An 18,506-nucleotide genomic window follows, 5' to 3' on the forward strand; every position below is an offset into this window, starting at 1 on the left:
CCCCTCCTATCATATCGTTGTGTCTATAGTATCACTGATGTCTCCCCATAAAGACGGTCTGATCCCCTCCTATCATATCTTTGTGTCTATAGTATCACTGATGTCTCCCCATAAAGACGGTCTGATCCCCTCCTATCATATCTGTGTGTCTATAGTATCACTGATGTCTCCCCATAAAGACGGTCTGATCCCCTCCTATCATATCTTTGTGTCTATAGTATCACTGATGTCTCCTTATAAAGACGGTCTGATCCCCTCCTATCATATATTTGTGTCTATAGTATCACTGATGTCTCCCCATAAAGACGGTCTGATCCCCTCCTATAATATATTTGTGTCTATAGTATCACTGATGTCTCCCCATAAAGACGGTCTGATCCCCTCCTATCATATCTTTGTGTCTTTAGTATCACTGTTCACTCCTATAAGTCTTATCTCATCTATTTACCTCAATATTTTTGACTTCACTAAAAGGTTTCTTTGGTTTCATAAAAGAACTGAAATTCTGTTTGTGATATAATGGTGTTAATTATATGTTAATATAAATATAGAAGTGCCGTATCTTCATTATTCTGATTTTTTTTCATCTAGTGTGATAGTGTGATACTGGTAATTCCTAATTATATAGTATAATGTAAAAAAAGATGTAATAATTCGTAATATTAATGTTCATGTATGAGAAGTAGTCGTTACACAAGAATAAGTAAGTTTTGGCATTTTTTGTGAAGGAGCCATTGATAAGCATACATGCATAAGGGTACATACATATCTTTGTTTGACTTTAAATCACACGATATATGTGCATTATGTTACGCACCTTTTCCAGTGATGCAAAAATAACTTATGTGTAGTTAAATAGTATCTTCAAATTCGAACCCAACATATGAGAATGGTTAGCTACACAGGCAAAATATACTCTGGTTAATTGGGGTCAAAATATGCAGGTCGAATTTACCTGAAAAGAGCAAATAGGTTTTCTTGATGAGCAGTTGAACTTTTAGTCATTTTCAGAAGAAGTTCTTTTCATGTCAAAACGACCTGAATATATTTTGCCTGTGCATATCTAGATGGTAAGATGTATGAAAAATGTTTAGTTTTTAGTCAAAACGAATCGCTTATGTTAATGGCAAATGTTCTAGTAGTGTAGAAATCACAAAAAAACGATATCGGTTTCTATAAAGAAATCTGCTAATTTTATTGACACACATATATCATACAATATCAACCAAGAGTTGTAACGATAATTACTATACAAGTATTTTATTAATGCAATGCATGTTTGGAAACAATCAAAATATTTCAATCAAACAGTCCTCTTCGTGGCGTAAGAACTGTATACAGTATCCGCGTATAACACACCTTTTCTATTTTTAATTAAAAAAATGAGGTGATACAAAATATGCAATTGGTGATGCACTCAAAGAGACATTTCTTCGATTTTACGTTTAGAGTATGGTCAATTTTCAGTATAAAATGAATTGTAGATAGAATATTACGAGTTTAATAGTTCCCTATCAGTTATCACCACTTTACGCGAAAAATCATGCAGCCTAAACAGATATGTCAGTTCTAAGTTCTAGATAGCCTCAAAAACTGACATTTTAATTAATAAATTGCGTTTAACCTGAGTTTGTCGATATGAAATTTGTGTTTATTTGACATTTTCCACAGTTCAAAAAAATACTTTCCATTAAGAGTAATTTTGTTTCTAACGAAAAAAAATCCCTTTAAACATATTGGAGGTAAATTAGGTTGGAGAAAAAATACTTTAAAATCATATTTCCATCATACTGAAAGCTTTAAATAATATGTATGTCAGTTGTTATCTAGGTTATAATTATTGTATATAGACAATTGTGGCATGTATAATTAATACTAATTCCTTAACTTACTTTTTTATTATTGATTCGTATACAAACCAAAATGTCATTATAAATGAACGTCTAATAAAATCATTATGTTATGCGGCATGTATTATTTTTTCCATAAAATGTATCACGATATATTTATTAGTAACTCATTATCTTCGCTGATTCATTAATTCAATCAATTAATGATTCCAATTAACAACATCATAATTTTTTTAAGTATTTAAATAAATAATATAAATTAATATATTCGTCACGATTCAATGCAGGTTATGTCTTTTAAAACTATCCACAAATATGATTTTGCCGATTTTCTAAACATAATTTTTTAAATATTCCTACTCTTTCAATTAAGTTCCCATAGTTTAATTAAATTTTTAATAATAATAATACAACATTATCTAAACCGTTTGGACTGGACGGACAAAATAAATAAAAAATATATCCATGTCAAGTTGCGCTGTGATACACAGATCTCTCCCTATCACCGCATGTTGTTACAATGTCTCTAAAGAATTGTGTAACCAAACCAAAAGCATTTTCTATAAATTTCAATTAAACCCGGCCTTGATCAAGATATTATGTTAATTTTCACTTTGAATCACTATTTTTCTAATCAATGTCTTAGATTATCTGTGCTAAACAGTCACCGTACACCGTTTCAGGCACAATTTCAGAGCGTATAAAATGTGCCTTCAGGAAGGAGTAATATTTAAATAAAAACCTCACTATGAGATCGACGTGACGGTTCGCGGATTGTTGACCACATAAGCACATATTAAAATATCCGGTTAGATCTATGAAACTGTTACAGCGTCAATTGCACAACCCCTGTGGAAATAAACCTCCAGTATATTAATTCATAATAGTCACTCAGCAACGAGGATTGGCGTCACAGAGCAACAAAACCATGTCGAATTACTTAACGGCTCGAAATTCCGACGAAATTCCCTTGACCCACGTGTTCAGCTGAGTCTTTCTCCAACGAACAATAAATACTAAACAGAACAAGTATATAGATACAGAACCACACGTAGCACTCTCGATCCCATTGCACCGTCGTCATCAATAATGGCAAGATTGTGTGACGTCATGATGTCACTGGGAGTAACTTAACGCCAAACCAGCATTTGTACGGCGAGTCTTGTCTATAACTCGGGAATCATTACAAAATTGTCGATGTCACAATAATACATGTTTAATTCAGACCATGACGCCAAGGATAATACAATGTCTTTGTTCTCATCTAAAGCCTGTTAGTGTGACTGTGTGTTCTAACGCTTTCCGCCTTAATGTGGCTATGCTCGAACCTCGCCAGGTTTCTCCCATTTCCTGCATGCCACAGGACATCTGTGTATTTGGTAGTGTCGGTGATGACGAGCCGGTCAGTTGAGACGAACAGCTCGCAGGAGTCATACCGTATCCCGTACTGTAGATACCCGCACCCCCATTCATGCCCATGCTGTTTCCTAGTGTGACGTCACCGAGACCGGAAATCGACATCTGTGGACCGACAGACTGAGCTATTCCTTGTCGCGGTAACGAAGACGATAGTGTCAGAGGGTTTCCGTTCATAGGGGAACCCATGTTGGATATTCCTGACATTCCGGACCACCTCGTGTCTGAGGGATGAAACGTACAGAATGTGTCATTCATTGGCCCAAAGGGTGATAATCCAGGCGAAGGAAGCAGAGCTCCTGGGGTTCGGAACACATTGGTTGTCTTCTTCCTCTTCTTCCATTTGGCACGGCGGTTTTGAAACCATACCTGAAATTAATAAAACAAAAATATAATCTTTTTCTTCTCTTATTTTGTTTGCTATCACTAATAAATATCTTGACATTGTGTTCATAAATCTTATCGAAAATTGGTAGAAAATGTCATTGACAAACTTGAAATGGTTAAATACATCTGTCGACCCTTCAAATGGTGTCAAACTGTTACTATTTCAACTACAGAAAATAGTATTTAAATGGATACGGCCGACTGCTTTTTAATCAACAATCTTACCATTTTTCTTTCAAATTATATATAACCAATTATATCATCTCTCATGCAAATATCACTATTTGTGAAATAAAAAATATGTTTTTTTTTTCCAATTTAAAGAAGAGTTGCATGGAATCTATCCACTGTTTTTCAAAACAATTTTCTTCTCTAACTGAAAAAGCATTTGAAGTTGGAAACTTGAAGTACATCAAGATTACAGAGTAAATCACCTGGTGACCTACTTAGTACATGTTAAAGGCAGTCTTCTTTAAAGAATTATCAAAAAACTAAAATCTGTAAGGAGATAAACAACATGTTAATAACTGTTATCGTAAAAATAAATTCACTAAACGTAAAAAAAATCATTAAAGCGAAGTCTGTGTTTTAGTTGCTCTACACTTCCATATAAACATCCAATGATTTTGGAGCGGTGCCGACGGAGAATAAATTACATAAACAAGCCTTAAACATCACTGTATGTTCAACGTCTGGGACAGCCCAACATAAATACTCTTAATGGCACTGTCTCCCCAAAAATCTAAAGCCATTCCGAGAATGAAGGGGAATAAAATTTACAGAATATTCCCAAGGAGCATAATAACGATGAAATACTGCCCACCACATACAGATTAACTGTTCTTTTATGTAAAGTTGCGTGTATCCATGAATTTGACGGGGTTTACTTTCGACCGCGATGACAGAATAAGAGATAGTGATTTTGGACAAATCGTCAAATCGCGTGCCAGTCTCGTCTCCGGCGTGGACAGGGGAGGGCAAGTTATAAACAATGAAATTAGCTAAAGATGAAATGAATGCAACATGGGACTATCGAAGTCTCGTGGGGCCAGGCCAAACTGTCTACAGCCCTGACAAGACCTGATATTGGGCCTGAGTTCGTCTGCTGTCAGGCTATGTGATGTATCGGTAGTGTCCACCAGGGGACGCCACCACGTCCGCGCCACGCAGTCGGCGGGAAAACTGACATGACTTGGAGAAGGAAAGAAAAAGGAGCGATGTCGCTGTTAGTGCAAAAATGGCCTGCAACAATCGGAGGAAGTTTACTGCGATTAACATCCTGACATACTGACTGTTGTCCCGATTACACTATAACATAAGTATATGGTAGTGTAAAATTTGTCTTTGTTTTCATGGATGCTGCAAAACAACGAATATAAACAATGTAATTAGCGTCACACATTATTGGAACCTAAGTTTCACGGGTCAACCACTAATATTTCTACATACTACATACATTTTATGAAAGCTCTATTTTTTCTATATTTTATTTTCTTACAATTCATCCCACACAGTCTACTGAACTGCTGGTTGTAGAAAAGACTATGAAAACTATCTAGCTTGATGTTAGATGCTAGTAATAGTGGATTTATAATACATTATTAAATGAATCAAAAATAAAAATGACATTTAAAGTCGAAAATGATTTTCTTAAAATAGATCACCCTGAACTCTATAAAGTAAAGTATTTTCCTTTTACATCCCTCCGTGTGTGGTGAAAAAAATATAATGTTACAACGACAAACTGATCCACTTGCGTGCATGTATAGATAGGTATCATGGGTTTATCTATTCTGAGCATTGTTTTCCTCGCGTCTTAATCATCCAAATTCAACAATTTTAAAATAGCAATTGACATCATTTATGTAAATATATGTATATATATATTTGTATGTACTGTTAATATGTAAGGAGAGGGCGTGTATAGGCATGTTGCCTGTTGCCCGATTCCGATTTTCTTTAACATCTGACATAAATACATTCAATATATTGGTAATATAATATGTAACTCGGCAATATGAATCAAATTACCATGCAAATACATATGCTGATGTTAAATCTTTTTAAAAACATTTCCTTTTAAACACTTTGTATTTATTTATTATTTTCCACACTTATATCAGTCATTTTAAGTACGCAAATGCATTTAAGGATTCATTATGGTATGAAGATATAACACAAATATCTGAGTGTACTCTAAATAAACTACGAAGCGGTTTAATGATGAGAGTATACTCAGATGTTTGTATTCAAATTAATCCTTATAATTAAATTCACCAAAGATAATCTATTCAAAAGTCAGAATTCATTTTGGGACTCTTTTTCCCTATGAAATCGTTATGCCGTTATATCAGCAAATCAGAACAGCTGTTAGAAACGGCGATGCCATTCTTATTCTTTATGGACTGATAAAGTAAATTTTTAAGCCAAATGGAAATGCTTCTTACAAGCAAAATTTAAGTCACACAAACATTAAAGGCTAAAATGTGTTAGCTACATCTAATATATATTGCTAATAAAGGTACTAATATACATACAGATGCGAGACTTATTGAATACTGTATATGTTTCAATGTGTGCATTATCTTCTTTAAATGATAACATATAATAAAACGTTCTCGAAGCGTAAAAAAACATGAAATCAAGAAAAATCGTAATAAAGCATTGGATTATGAACAAATTGTATTTTTATGGAAAGAATTGCCAATTAATTTGCAGTTAAGTAAACGTAGATATACAGAGTCCTACAAAGTGGCTAAGTTAGTATCCAAATCGCTATTCATAAAATACCCACCATTCGGAAATTTTGCATTTAAGATAATAAATCCGACTTTTTGTTTATCATTAAAGTAAATGTTAGTAAATACTTGTAGTAACAATTGAACACAATTGAATCTTGTACCACATTAGTTAAAACGTACCTAAATAACACCACAGTATAATTGGTTCGACTTAATTGTTAATACGGGTTCAACCTTTCAAAAAGATATGAACTAGACGTGAAGCAATGTCATATATTTTCGGTGTAACTGTCAATAAAGACGAAATCGTTAAATAGATTTAAGACACACGAGAGTGTTAGAACATGCGCTTTAAAAAATTGATATACCAAACAATTAAAATATGTTTTTTTTCTGTGATTTATTTATGAATCTACAATTTCGTTAATGTGATAAATTGTAAAAAAGATAAAGAAAAAAATAACCATATTAGGAGGTTTTTTTTATCAAATAGTCAAATAACAGCATATTCTTTATTTAAATCGTCGACATCGATAAATTATAAAGCTTTACCCAGGACGGCCCTTCGCCCACGCCCAAACCCATGCCATAGCATTACCCGTTTACAGTAGTACGGAACGATATATTGAATGGGTCTTACTCCGCTTGACCTGTCTCTGATCATTGTCCACTATCGTGTCGGACATTATTGACCAGTGTTGATGTTGACACATACATTAACTTAACTCTGTACACAATGACCGCCTTTGATCGCACATTAGTTATTTGTGTAGACCGTATAGAAGTAACGTTATTCAAAGTACCCGCCTGTATAGATACTGTTTGATTATGTCGCAAAATATAACATTTGGACGATATACATGCTGTCTGGTTTAACGTTCACCAAGAATTCTACAGGGTTTGCGGGTGTCCACGCGGTATTGCGATTCACAATTTCATTTATTTTGACGGAAGTAAATTAGCAGTCAATTATTTGGATAACTGATTCTACAAACACTATGACACGAGATATCTTCGCACGCGCATATCCCGAGAGGAGGCACGCGCAAACCCGCATCGGACTTCACCTGACAACACGGGATACGCGCACGCAACGCTATATCCGCATCCTGGAACCGAGTCCTTTCCGTTGTCGACTTTCCGTCAACTGATCTCTCTCCCGAGTATTCTGATATGGGGGAAAGCTGGGAAAAGTTAATTCTACAATTACATTTCCGTCAAAACTAAATTGCCTCGGCATCTTGGATGCAAATTTAATCATTTCTATGTTAATTAAACTGTCGGTATTGCGTGAAGAGGCTATACCTCATGATAATGGACAAGAACGGTGACTTCCTACAGCTTTTTCTATAACCAAAACTATCTTAACAAATATTATTAGTACAGATTAAGTTAATAAAGAGACGTTTACTTGTTTAATAACTGACATACCAGACAAATTTTAGGCACCCATAAAAACACTACACAGTATACCGAACAGACTTCATTACTGCTTATTTCAAATTTAATAAAAATACGGAATGAAACCCTAAATTGATATTTGCAAACTAATGTTCGATAGAAGTAAATATTGAATGCAATAATTCTTTGAAAAAAAAAAAAATATAAATTGATATCTTCCGCTATTGAATAAAACAGCAGGTATCTCCATGACATTTGCCTTTTTCTATTTCGTTTTAGTCGTATGATACCTACAGTGTATATGCTTTGGTAGAGTCAGCAAAAATCAAGGAAACGACTTAAATGTAAATAACAAACAAGATATCAGTTCGGATGCGTAGAAGAATTAAAAAAAAATCCAAGTACATTAAACATCTATTGTTCCTTCTTGCGTTTAACATGAACGTGTCATTCCTGTAACTCCGTCCCACCATCTTACCGGTATTTATGGATTCCCAAACTGTGTTTATCGTAAAGACATCCGTTCCAAGATAAACGAACGTTCGCTATCTTATAAAAAACTTTTTATCTTTGAATTATCTATAGAAAGTTAACGGAACAATAAGGACTTTTCCTTAACTTCTGTAATGTTTTCCAATGGAGAATAAACAAAATTCCCTGTATTGAGGAAATTTCCTGAAATTGGGATATTCTACCCGAGGGTCACAAAATGTAGTAAAACCCGAGGCTTGCCGAGGGTTTTGCAACATTTTGTGATCCCGAGGGTAGAATATCGCTATCCTTCATATCCACTTATGAAAGAGTATTTTTCTTTCATACCACGACGTTTTACTGCAATTTTACAACTATAATATCCCGCCATTTTGAAATAAATTCGAAGAAATCCACGACTGGAAGTCAATTTCCATACATGAAAAATTACGTGATATTTTCAACACAAATTCCGTTGCTTGCATCTTTTATAGTAAAACCAGTCAATTTTGTGAAAAAAATGTTAAAATTTTACCGAGGAAATAGAGATTTGTTTGACGCCGTGACGTCACGAGGCTTTATTGCATGGGTAGCCATGCAATACAGCTTCAGGCGACATGAGTGTATTGCCCTAGACCAGCCAGTATTGCACGTGTAGGTATGAAAGAAAACAAGATATTTTGTTACAGTACAAGCTGGATATAATCTAATCTGAAGTTGAAGAAATTGTCTTAATCCAATACATGCCAATTTCCGATTCATGTTGTACCTATTAGCTAGTTATCTATTCTTGTTATCTAACGTGTAATGAAGCGACAGAAACACTAAGACAATGCCGTTTATAAATTCACGATCAATTTGGACTGTCCTTTAATATTTGCCCATACCTCTACTTCCAACAGATACATTACGTATCCTTTGGCCGATTCGTTACCGATCCACCAAAGGCATTTGTCCGTGAGAATTACTCAATAACTCTTGTAACGGTAACAAAGACATATTTGGACACAGTGTCCCGGTCATCGGTCGATACGGACTGGTCAATAGTAAGAGTAAAGCCAGACTGGACATAACCGATTTTTTCTCACTTTCGATCGTTTCGGCGAACAATGGAACAAATGATATTTATTCCGAAATAATTGAGGTTAGGTATACATTAAACCTTGGCGGCGACCATCAAAGACTCGGAGGCTTCCTCTAAAGGTGAACGATTGTGTATTGGCATGCAGTTCGATCTCTTTTAAGTACATTACATATTTATTGTGAACAATTCTATATATAACTGACGGTTAATAATTGTTCAGCTACATTCCAAACTGGATTGTTCCCTCTAAAAATGGAACTCTCAAAGAATTCCATACACTTCAGGTGAACATTAATTATATCTAATATAACTTTGTGATAAAACCGTTATAAAATATATTTACGGAAATTAATTACAATTAGGAATTAGAATGAGTATAGAAACGTTTCTTGTTTTACTAATTGACAACTGTCATGCACATATAGGTCACAGCGACCCGTGTTATACAAGTCTAGGTCACAGGAACACCAGTCATCAAATATAGGTTACATGGAAACCCATTATACAAAGTTTGGTCATAGGTACACCCATTATACAAATTTAGGTCATAGGTACACTCGCCAACTAGGTCACAGTACCCCGGGACACCGCCAGACAAATCTAGTTCAATTTCTGGTAAAATGATAACTTATTGTTTAGCTTGCACCGCATCTCTTAATATTAATATTCGGCATTTAAACAAAGGCAATTGACTACAAGAATATACTGTGAGGTTTACTCTGGTATTGTTAGGGTAATGTAATATGAAGCTCACATAACCCGTAGACTATCTTTGAATTAAGATTTACAGTGGAAATAAGCAGCATGTCAATGTATCTATGATTCTATGCTAAATAGGAATGGAATATATGTACTTATTAAGCAATACAATGAATACAAGGCTTCAGTTTGGACATCATTACGAATATTATTTAACAAATACAACGAATAAAAATTACATTCTGTCTGATCAAGCGTAAAGAATTGAGGATAGCGGTAGGCCATTTCTTTTTATAACGTGTTGCCATTAAATGTGTCAATGGTGAGGCTTGTTCGAGTTATGTAAAAAAATAAACAAGTCTGTGTTTATTATCTATAAAGATAGATAGAATAAAATTCCCGGTAGTATTTCACGAAAAGTAATGATAATGTTATCCTATCTGAATGCCATGCTATGCTAACGAATATATGTACCCCGGCCTACTATACCGTTCGGCCGGGTACGAATTGGTCCCTATGTGTCGTAGTGGAGCACTGCCTCCGAAAATCACTCGGGCATAGTTTTCTATACTTTTTTGTAGGTTTCCAATTATTTTATGCGTATAAATGCATTTACATATCATTTTTATTGGAAACAAACATAAGTACCATTCTTTATATCTGCCGTACCGCTCACAAGACGTCAAATTCACAATTTGTGGACTTGCCGTATAAATTCCCTTCAGAAAGACCTTCATATGTATTATGTAAAAAAATAATGCCTCGATGAGAATTTGATATTTTATATGGTTCAGTTTTATTACCTAGTAGATTGGCGATATCAAACAAGTACGATAAAAATGCAAAGAAACGTTTTATAATGGTTTGCATAATCATTTCTTTGCTCCATTGGCAGCAATAGGCACCAATTGTAGCTCTAAAGACGATACCATTTTCTGTCAAAAAGTCTTTTGAGCTATAATGTTATCCTATCTGAATGCCATGCTATGCTAACGCCCTTTTACTTACGACACCTTAAATCATAATGTCAAGGTAATATTTGTTAATGTCCTAAGCGTCACCATACTGAAAACTGTTACATAACAGGAAATGATAGGCTATGTTTTACATAATAAGTTTTCTAAAAACTTTATTGGCGTTTCATTCTATATCATCATTATCTGTGCTGAAGAAACTAATTATAAGCATCAATAAAACAATTGTGTCTATTAATAAATCAACTAACAAGTTTTCATTCTTTTCTGAACAGATATTTTAGTCTTTAGCTTGATCCTCTTAAGCTATTATACTTCTCTATACTTCCATAAGTCTTTACGTTCCATTGCTATTGCTAGTTCCTAGGTATTTTTTTCATTATTTCTAACACTGTTTTATATTAACTCTAAAATGAAGTGTTGGATATTCTTTGAATTTTTGGTATTAGTTTCTAATTTTGACACGTTCTTACACATATTCTCTTTCACTTCGTATATCCGCGTCGTTATCGTTTAGATAACTTTTTCTGTGAACTTGTTCTTTGTTTTCCATAGCATTATAAAGGTTATGTAAGAAATGAAGGTTAGATGGTTAGTAGGTAAATTAATCCGATATTAATTTTAAATATGCAGTCGTTGTATCCAAATCCACTCTGATACAATGATAATAAATTATCTCTACATAAACACACCTTCTCTTTGTCTCTCAATAAATACAATGGTATAATGTATATATAGCACTTCAAACAATTTCTAAAGAATGAACCAGATATTGTGCCATCGTTTCATCGTACCGCACATCAAAATAACGAATTCCTTCTCCCATTTAAAGTGATAATTACTTTTCACTGGTGCTACAAACTTTTTATCGCTTACTTAATACATTCCAAGGCTGTTCATTAGTATGTCGTTATGATGAATATAATGATATCTTCGTAATGAAATATGAAACAATGTTTTCGTTGTGCAAATTCATTTTGGCGTATGCAATATTTCGCGTCTTTGTCAACATATTCGAGTCAACATAATCTATATAACAATCGTTCATTCATATACATGTATACGTTTTATACATTTGAATTCACCTATGACCTCTTTTACGCGAAAATCTGTATCTCACGAAAGTGAACTAGTTTACAGTAATGCCATTAGATTTCAACACCGAAGTCAGGCACCCCCGACAATGATATTAGCAAAATAGAGGAGAAGACGAAAAAGAAAACAGAGAATGAAAGCCTCAAAGATAAAGGTGCTTCGTATATTTCTATATTTAAATAGTATCTTATACATATTGAAATTATTTTCCGATTGTATCATTGGACTTCCCGGACCACCGGGAAGAGCTTATGGTACTTGGCACTAGGTGTCACAGTATGTTTGAAAGTGTGAAAAGGTCAATGAATAGATATGGATAGAACAATTATGATAACTTGTGAAATATAATATGTCGATCCCATTTAACAGTTTGAGTTCTGTAATATTCTCTCCGTGTTGACATCCGCGTCCGTACACCTGCCAGGGGATGGGAGCTGTTGGTATCGACCCAGGTATAGCTTTGGGAAGTAGTTCGTAAGTATAGTGTGTCAAGATGATACTTTAAGTTAAATATCAGATGTTTGTAACGTGTCAACAATTATCATCTTAATTTTTGTGCAAATTATAAACATTTAAAGTAAAAATAATATTAAATACATAATGACAATAATTTGAAAACACCTGGTTTTTGTGAAATATATTGCAGGTGTCACAAATTTTAAAGTACACCTGTCCCCAAATGATTGAAAAATATTAACATCAACCCTTGATGTTTAAATTAGATATTAAACATTTCTTTTCATGAAGATAAATTTAATTCTAAAATTCCTTGTTGTCTGCACTTTTTGAACTGACGATATCTTATCATTTGTATACCTAGATAACCATATTTATTCTACTTTTAAGGTCTATCAAGGTTGGTGTTTTAATGTGTTATAGGTATGCAGTCTTTCTTTTTTTCGGGGGGGGGGGGGGGAGGGGGTGTTGTTTGTTCTTTTTTTTAAATCCAACACTTTAATAAAATGAACTCTTTACTATTTTTTTTCAAAACAAGTTCGCTAAGATAAATAATATAAATGCTGTAAATAACAACTTTCGCGAAATTACTTGGATTGCAAAACTCGCTTAAGTAAATCGGACGCAAAAGAATGGTGTTTACAGTATCTCATATTGTTATACCTATAATACATGTAATTGTATTATGTTCTTTAGGAACTAGTCATTTCTGCATGAAGTGACGTTATAGTTACAACTTCCTTACAAATCTATAAAAAATTTAGATAATGATTGGAACGCTACAGCAATGATATAAGGATGAATAAAATATATCATAAATAAATTTAACATCGTCGTTTATTTAATGTTTACCACAAGATATATACGAATTTATCTTGATGAATTATTTAACATTTTGTCATTTATAATTAAGATATCTTATTTAATACATGATAACATACCAATATGTATGATTGGAATTACATAATATAATATTTCATTTCTTTGAATATTGAATATTTCGTAAAAATACAGAAAGAAAAACAATGTAGATCATTATAGGTTTCTTGTATTTTGCACATTTGATATTTTCATATGGTTTTACCAGTGGTATTCGGTCGGGTTTTTGCTTCTGCTTGATTGCTAGTTTTATCACATTTATCATAAGATAAATCATGATAAAAAAGAAAGTAATATTATCCCGATAGAGATTTCGGGCGCAGAAAATGGAACTATAAAAAAACATTAATATTTTTTTCCCGTGGAACAAGACATTTTATTTATGTAATTATGTTATATACTGCTATAAAATATATGTCTTGTGGATAGAAAATTCTCATGTTAGCTGAAACCAAATTTGTTAGATATGAACTCAAATTAATTTTTTTACACTGTATTCACAAATAGTATAGTAACCACAGTCATGACATTAATTATCTATGATCATGTAAAAAATGAAATAAAACATCGGATATGAATTTTGAAGTTTATATGCAATCAATTATTAATTTTATATATGAAGTTTCATATCTATAAATATTCATAGTTACATTGTACAATATATATATCTATTAAACCAGATAAAGGTATTAGATTTATGTGTATAAAATATATGACACCAGATAGTAATTAAATATATATAGTTTCATATCTATAAAGGTTTATAGTTATGGTATATTGTATATAATTTGAAACCAGATATACATGTATAAGTATTATGTCTATAAAGGTATATAAAAAACATAATATTAGCATTAGACTTGTATTGTTAGGGTCATATATGAAATCAACCACTTAAAAGTTCTGATTATATAATAGCAGAAATACATTTCAGGAGTATTTAATGTCTATAACTACATTGTATTTATAAAACAAAATTATATAATTAACAGCCTTTCATACTTTTACATACACAAATACATTGTATGTCCATAGGTTCAAATCAATATTAAGTGTATTGTATTTCCTTATGAAGGTAAATATTAAAGACTTCATTTTTTTGTCAATAGACACAGAAGAAAAGTGTAAGTATGAAATATAAATTTGTTCTTTTTCTCTAATTTGAATAATAATATGCTCTGGAATTGTTTTTGTGATTGATGAACCAAATCTTGATATCTGTAGAAATGGACATCGGCTGTCTGCATAATGTAACAATATTCAGTCAAACTGTTCTTTTCATCTGTTCGCATTTATTGCAGTATGAAAAGTCAATATAAGTCAATGTTTAAAAGCCATGTGTATAAAATTTGTAAATACACTAAATTTATAATTTACATTGTAAGTAAAAGGCATTTAGCTCGCGTCTTAAAATAATATACTCGGGTTTTTGTTATAAAGAGTTTCAGTGTCTTCAAAAGGCAAAGTAACAAAAGATAATATGTTTATTCATCGATAGTAATAATTTTATTCGTTCTAAAAGTCTATTTATATTTATAAAATGCAAATAGAATATAATGTACAAAAAATGTATTCCCATAAATAACATATCTATGAACTTTGCAGTTTTTCAATACATATAATTACCAAACTATTTGGTAATTCGATCATTGTGTATAATATGAAAAACACATATCTTAATTTCGTTTTCAGATACCTCTCATTTTCGTTTTCACGTAGATTCAAATATAAAGACATTTTTAGTGTAGTGTATTATTTTCATAAATATAAGATGATTTTATTATGGCAAACAAGCTTTCATTATTTATGTGTTTATTTATTTAGGGAAGGGGTTTTTATACAAGATGTAGATGTAAAATCCTCGAGCTTCCTTTTATTTTATGTATTTATGTATAAATTGTGAATTGTTAAATATGTTATAAAATATTGCTTGAAATTCGTGTAACAAACTATATCCATAAATCAATAACGGTTACATGCCTAATTTACGATTACGAAATATTGACACTAAAAGATTAATTTGTCTTTATGTGTAGGGAATTATGGAATAATTAATGCATTTTTTTTTAATTTTGCCTTGATTTCGCTTCCAATATTTGATTGTGAATATCCGGAAAATAGCTTAAATTGGTGATATAATGCTATGTGAACATCTGCGGTATACAACTCACCTGAACCCGGGATTCCGTAAGTCCGATTCTCAATGCTAGTTCTTCCCTCATGAATATATCCGGGTAGTGTGTCTTGGCGAAGCTTCTTTCCAGTTCGTTGAGTTGAGCCGGAGTAAAGCGTGTCCTGTGTCGCTTTTGTTTGGAAGGTTTATCCGAGTCGCTTATGCTGTCCGGGGTACCCACACTCCCATTGGAAGAGTCCTTAGAGGGATGGATGTCCTTCATACCCGCCATCAGTTCCTCCTTCATTCCTAACGGGCGGAAATTTAATTACAGCTAAACACAGATCGTTATCACACTTAATTCACCAAGAGTTACCTATTTAATTTGAATCCACAAATCTCCAGGGGCCTCTTAAGTAATTTTATTTCTAACGTCTTTCAAAATCAGTTGTATATATGTAAAACGCAAGCATATTATTGAAGAAAAAAAATGTTTTTGAAGTTGTACAAATATTCCGATAACACGCATTAAACTTTGTTTACCTTTAGATTTTGGTTTTCATACAGAAATAAGTAAATTTATTTTATTAAATCAAATTAATGACTTTGAAACAAAGTATCATGTTTGAGATTTAATAAAATATGGTAATATCTATCTTAATAAAATATATTTGAATATATTTTGCAATCAAAACAATTTATTTGCATAGGTAAACTAATAAATGTCACTGATAATATTTTGAACGAAACAAAGTAAAAATACAAAAAAATGTATATATATAATGAGGAATTGACTAGTCCGCAACATCACCAAGCTTATTTGATACAAGAAAGGTTAATAAATCACCGAAACAAAAATCACAAAGTAATATTTAAAAATTATTTTTTTAACCCAATAAGAAATTTCATGTTTCACCAATTTATTTGTTTATATTTTAATTAACCTACCTTTCATAAGGTAAAATCCATAATAAAGCTATCACATCATTGAAACCACTAGCAAGTGTGTAATATTAATTATATGTAATTAATTTCATTATTTACTCAAATTTACCTTAAGCAAAAAACAAGCATTTATGTTTTGTTAAAACTACATAATACTATCCAAAGAAAATCATGTAAGTATTGGCAATAGCTAATGTTAATTTCACCAAATATGAAATACGACCATCTATCTATCTACAAAATCCAAGTAATCTTATTTTACAGAATTTACGAGAAGGAAGGGTAACCATTTAGCATGAAATAAAGATATTACAATGTTCAGCACGACAACTTACGTATTCTAGGTTGCACGTGTAAAACAAAACCGCTCAATTAATTACAGATCAATAGGCAGCTGAATAATTATAAGCTAGCCCAAGCCAGATGAAATTAAATTAATTAGTGAAACCGGCAGCCCAGTGTGTCCGCATTTAGATCTGTTAACTGTAAATGGAAGAAAATTGAAAAGCAAAGATTTCATGATAAGAGATATAAATTAAATAAAGCTAAGACCAACCAGTGTTGCAGAGCCTAATACACCCCAAACCGCCTCAAATTACAGGCAAAGGTGCCCAAACCACTATAAAACGGTCCTCGCGTTACAGACAGCAATACATTGGGTGAGATTTTGATATAGAAATCGACTTACCTGTAGTATGGACTAAAGTGTCTCCAAGACCCAAAGAAGCACTAGTGTTGGGTTCCATTTCATTTGCCTTTGAATTAACAACGCTCGACTGTTTTTGCTTTAAACTTGATCCTAGTTTTTACAATACAACACACAGTCTTTGAAGACGGCCAGCCTGCCTGTGATTGGTCGAGAGCATTTTCTACATGCTGACAGCACCGCGCCCCGATGCCATGCTGAGAGTTGAGTGCGATATTCTGAGTACGGGCGTGAATTGAAAGACGCATCGATATCCCATATAAACAGTATTAATAACTAGCTAATACATGACAAGAATCCTATAGTGTTACATACATACAATAATTGTACATTTCAAGAAATGATGTTTACGGTCATTAGAATTTGACTTAGATGAATACATGTTGAAGGTTAATTCCAGTCAATACAAAGTAAAATAGATTCACTTTATTAGATTATACATATATATATTGGCCGCGGCTTTGGAATAAAAATGTTTGTATACGGTAGCTATTTCAATGTATCGTGAGTCTTAATACAATAAATACAGGTCTATTGTACCGATAGATAAACACTGAAATGTACACTTATTTATATAACGGTAAGAAAGTTCTCTTTGTGGCCTTCACCGACATCCGTGTTCCATTCTAACTAAATAAAGACTGGCCGTTGTGGGTAAATTCTATTGTTGGTATCAAAGTGTATCTATTTTACCCGCTTAGTATTATATGGTTTTGTTTCTAGATGTGTTGAAAGACTTGCACGCATGTACAAAGTTTCAAGGGAATAAAGTCGTGCGAAATTTTTTTTAAGAAAGATAGGTTTCGAATATGAAAACAGATACGATATATCCATTTAGTGTTTATAAACGATATCGTTTGTCAGTTACGTGATACTAAGCCAGACTATCCCTTGTCTGTATAAATTAAAACGAAATATGTCTAGTGATATAGGAATAGTGCTCCTGCAGCGAGAAACAAAGAAATTCCACAAGAACCGCAATTAATAAACAAATAACATTTTTGTTTGAAATATTTATGTGTAAAATAACCTTTTTAGTCAATGAAATAAATAAATAAACAAATAATGAATATGATAAATAGATAAATAAATATATAAATAATATCGTGAAAAGTATATGTTTTTATAAGTATAAGTGAGACATCTTGACTCAAACAACACAATTAGATTACATTTTACATTGATCATAGAAGGTACTAACATCACAGCGTCCGGTAAGGACTTCAATCGGACAGGGGAGAATATTGTTTTATGTTACTGGTCTGGGGGTCACAATTCAGTAGAACATT

At 32.7% G+C, this 18,506-nt stretch overlaps 1 protein-coding gene across 1 annotated transcript; it reads right to left on the minus strand.

The window, feature by feature from the left end:
• Positions 1 to 1,169: 1,169 nt before the first annotated feature.
• On the minus strand, positions 1,170 to 17,313 carry LOC138333475 (homeobox protein orthopedia-like). The gene is made up of 3 exons (XM_069281877.1): positions 17,200 to 17,313; positions 15,625 to 15,875; positions 1,170 to 3,635 (listed from the first exon to the last, which is right to left on the minus strand). The coding sequence occupies exons 1-3, from the start codon at positions 17,255 to 17,257 to the stop codon at positions 3,111 to 3,113; spliced, it is 834 nt and encodes a 277-aa protein (XP_069137978.1). The 5' UTR covers positions 17,258 to 17,313; the 3' UTR covers positions 1,170 to 3,110.
• Between the last annotated feature and the right edge of the window lie 1,193 nt (positions 17,314 to 18,506).

Source organism: Argopecten irradians, chromosome 10 (assembly GCF_041381155.1).
Source record: "Argopecten irradians isolate NY chromosome 10, Ai_NY, whole genome shotgun sequence".
NCBI classification, from domain to species: Eukaryota; Metazoa; Mollusca; class Bivalvia; order Pectinida; family Pectinidae; genus Argopecten; species Argopecten irradians.

What these genes read in the sequence shown, in the direction of transcription:
- LOC138333475 (XM_069281877.1), bottom strand. Translation starts at nt 17,257, where the DNA reads ATGGAACCCAACACTAGTGCTTCTTTGGGTCTTGGAGACACTTTAGTC. An exon ending in CACTTTAGTCCATACTACAG is followed by an intron (nt 15,876 to 17,199) that starts GTAAGTCGATTT and finishes TCCGCCCGTTAG; the next exon opens with GAATGAAGGAGGAACTGATG. An exon ending in TTACGGAATCCCGGGTTCAG is followed by an intron (nt 3,636 to 15,624) that starts GTGAGTTGTATA and finishes TATTAATTTCAG; the next exon opens with GTATGGTTTCAAAACCGCCG.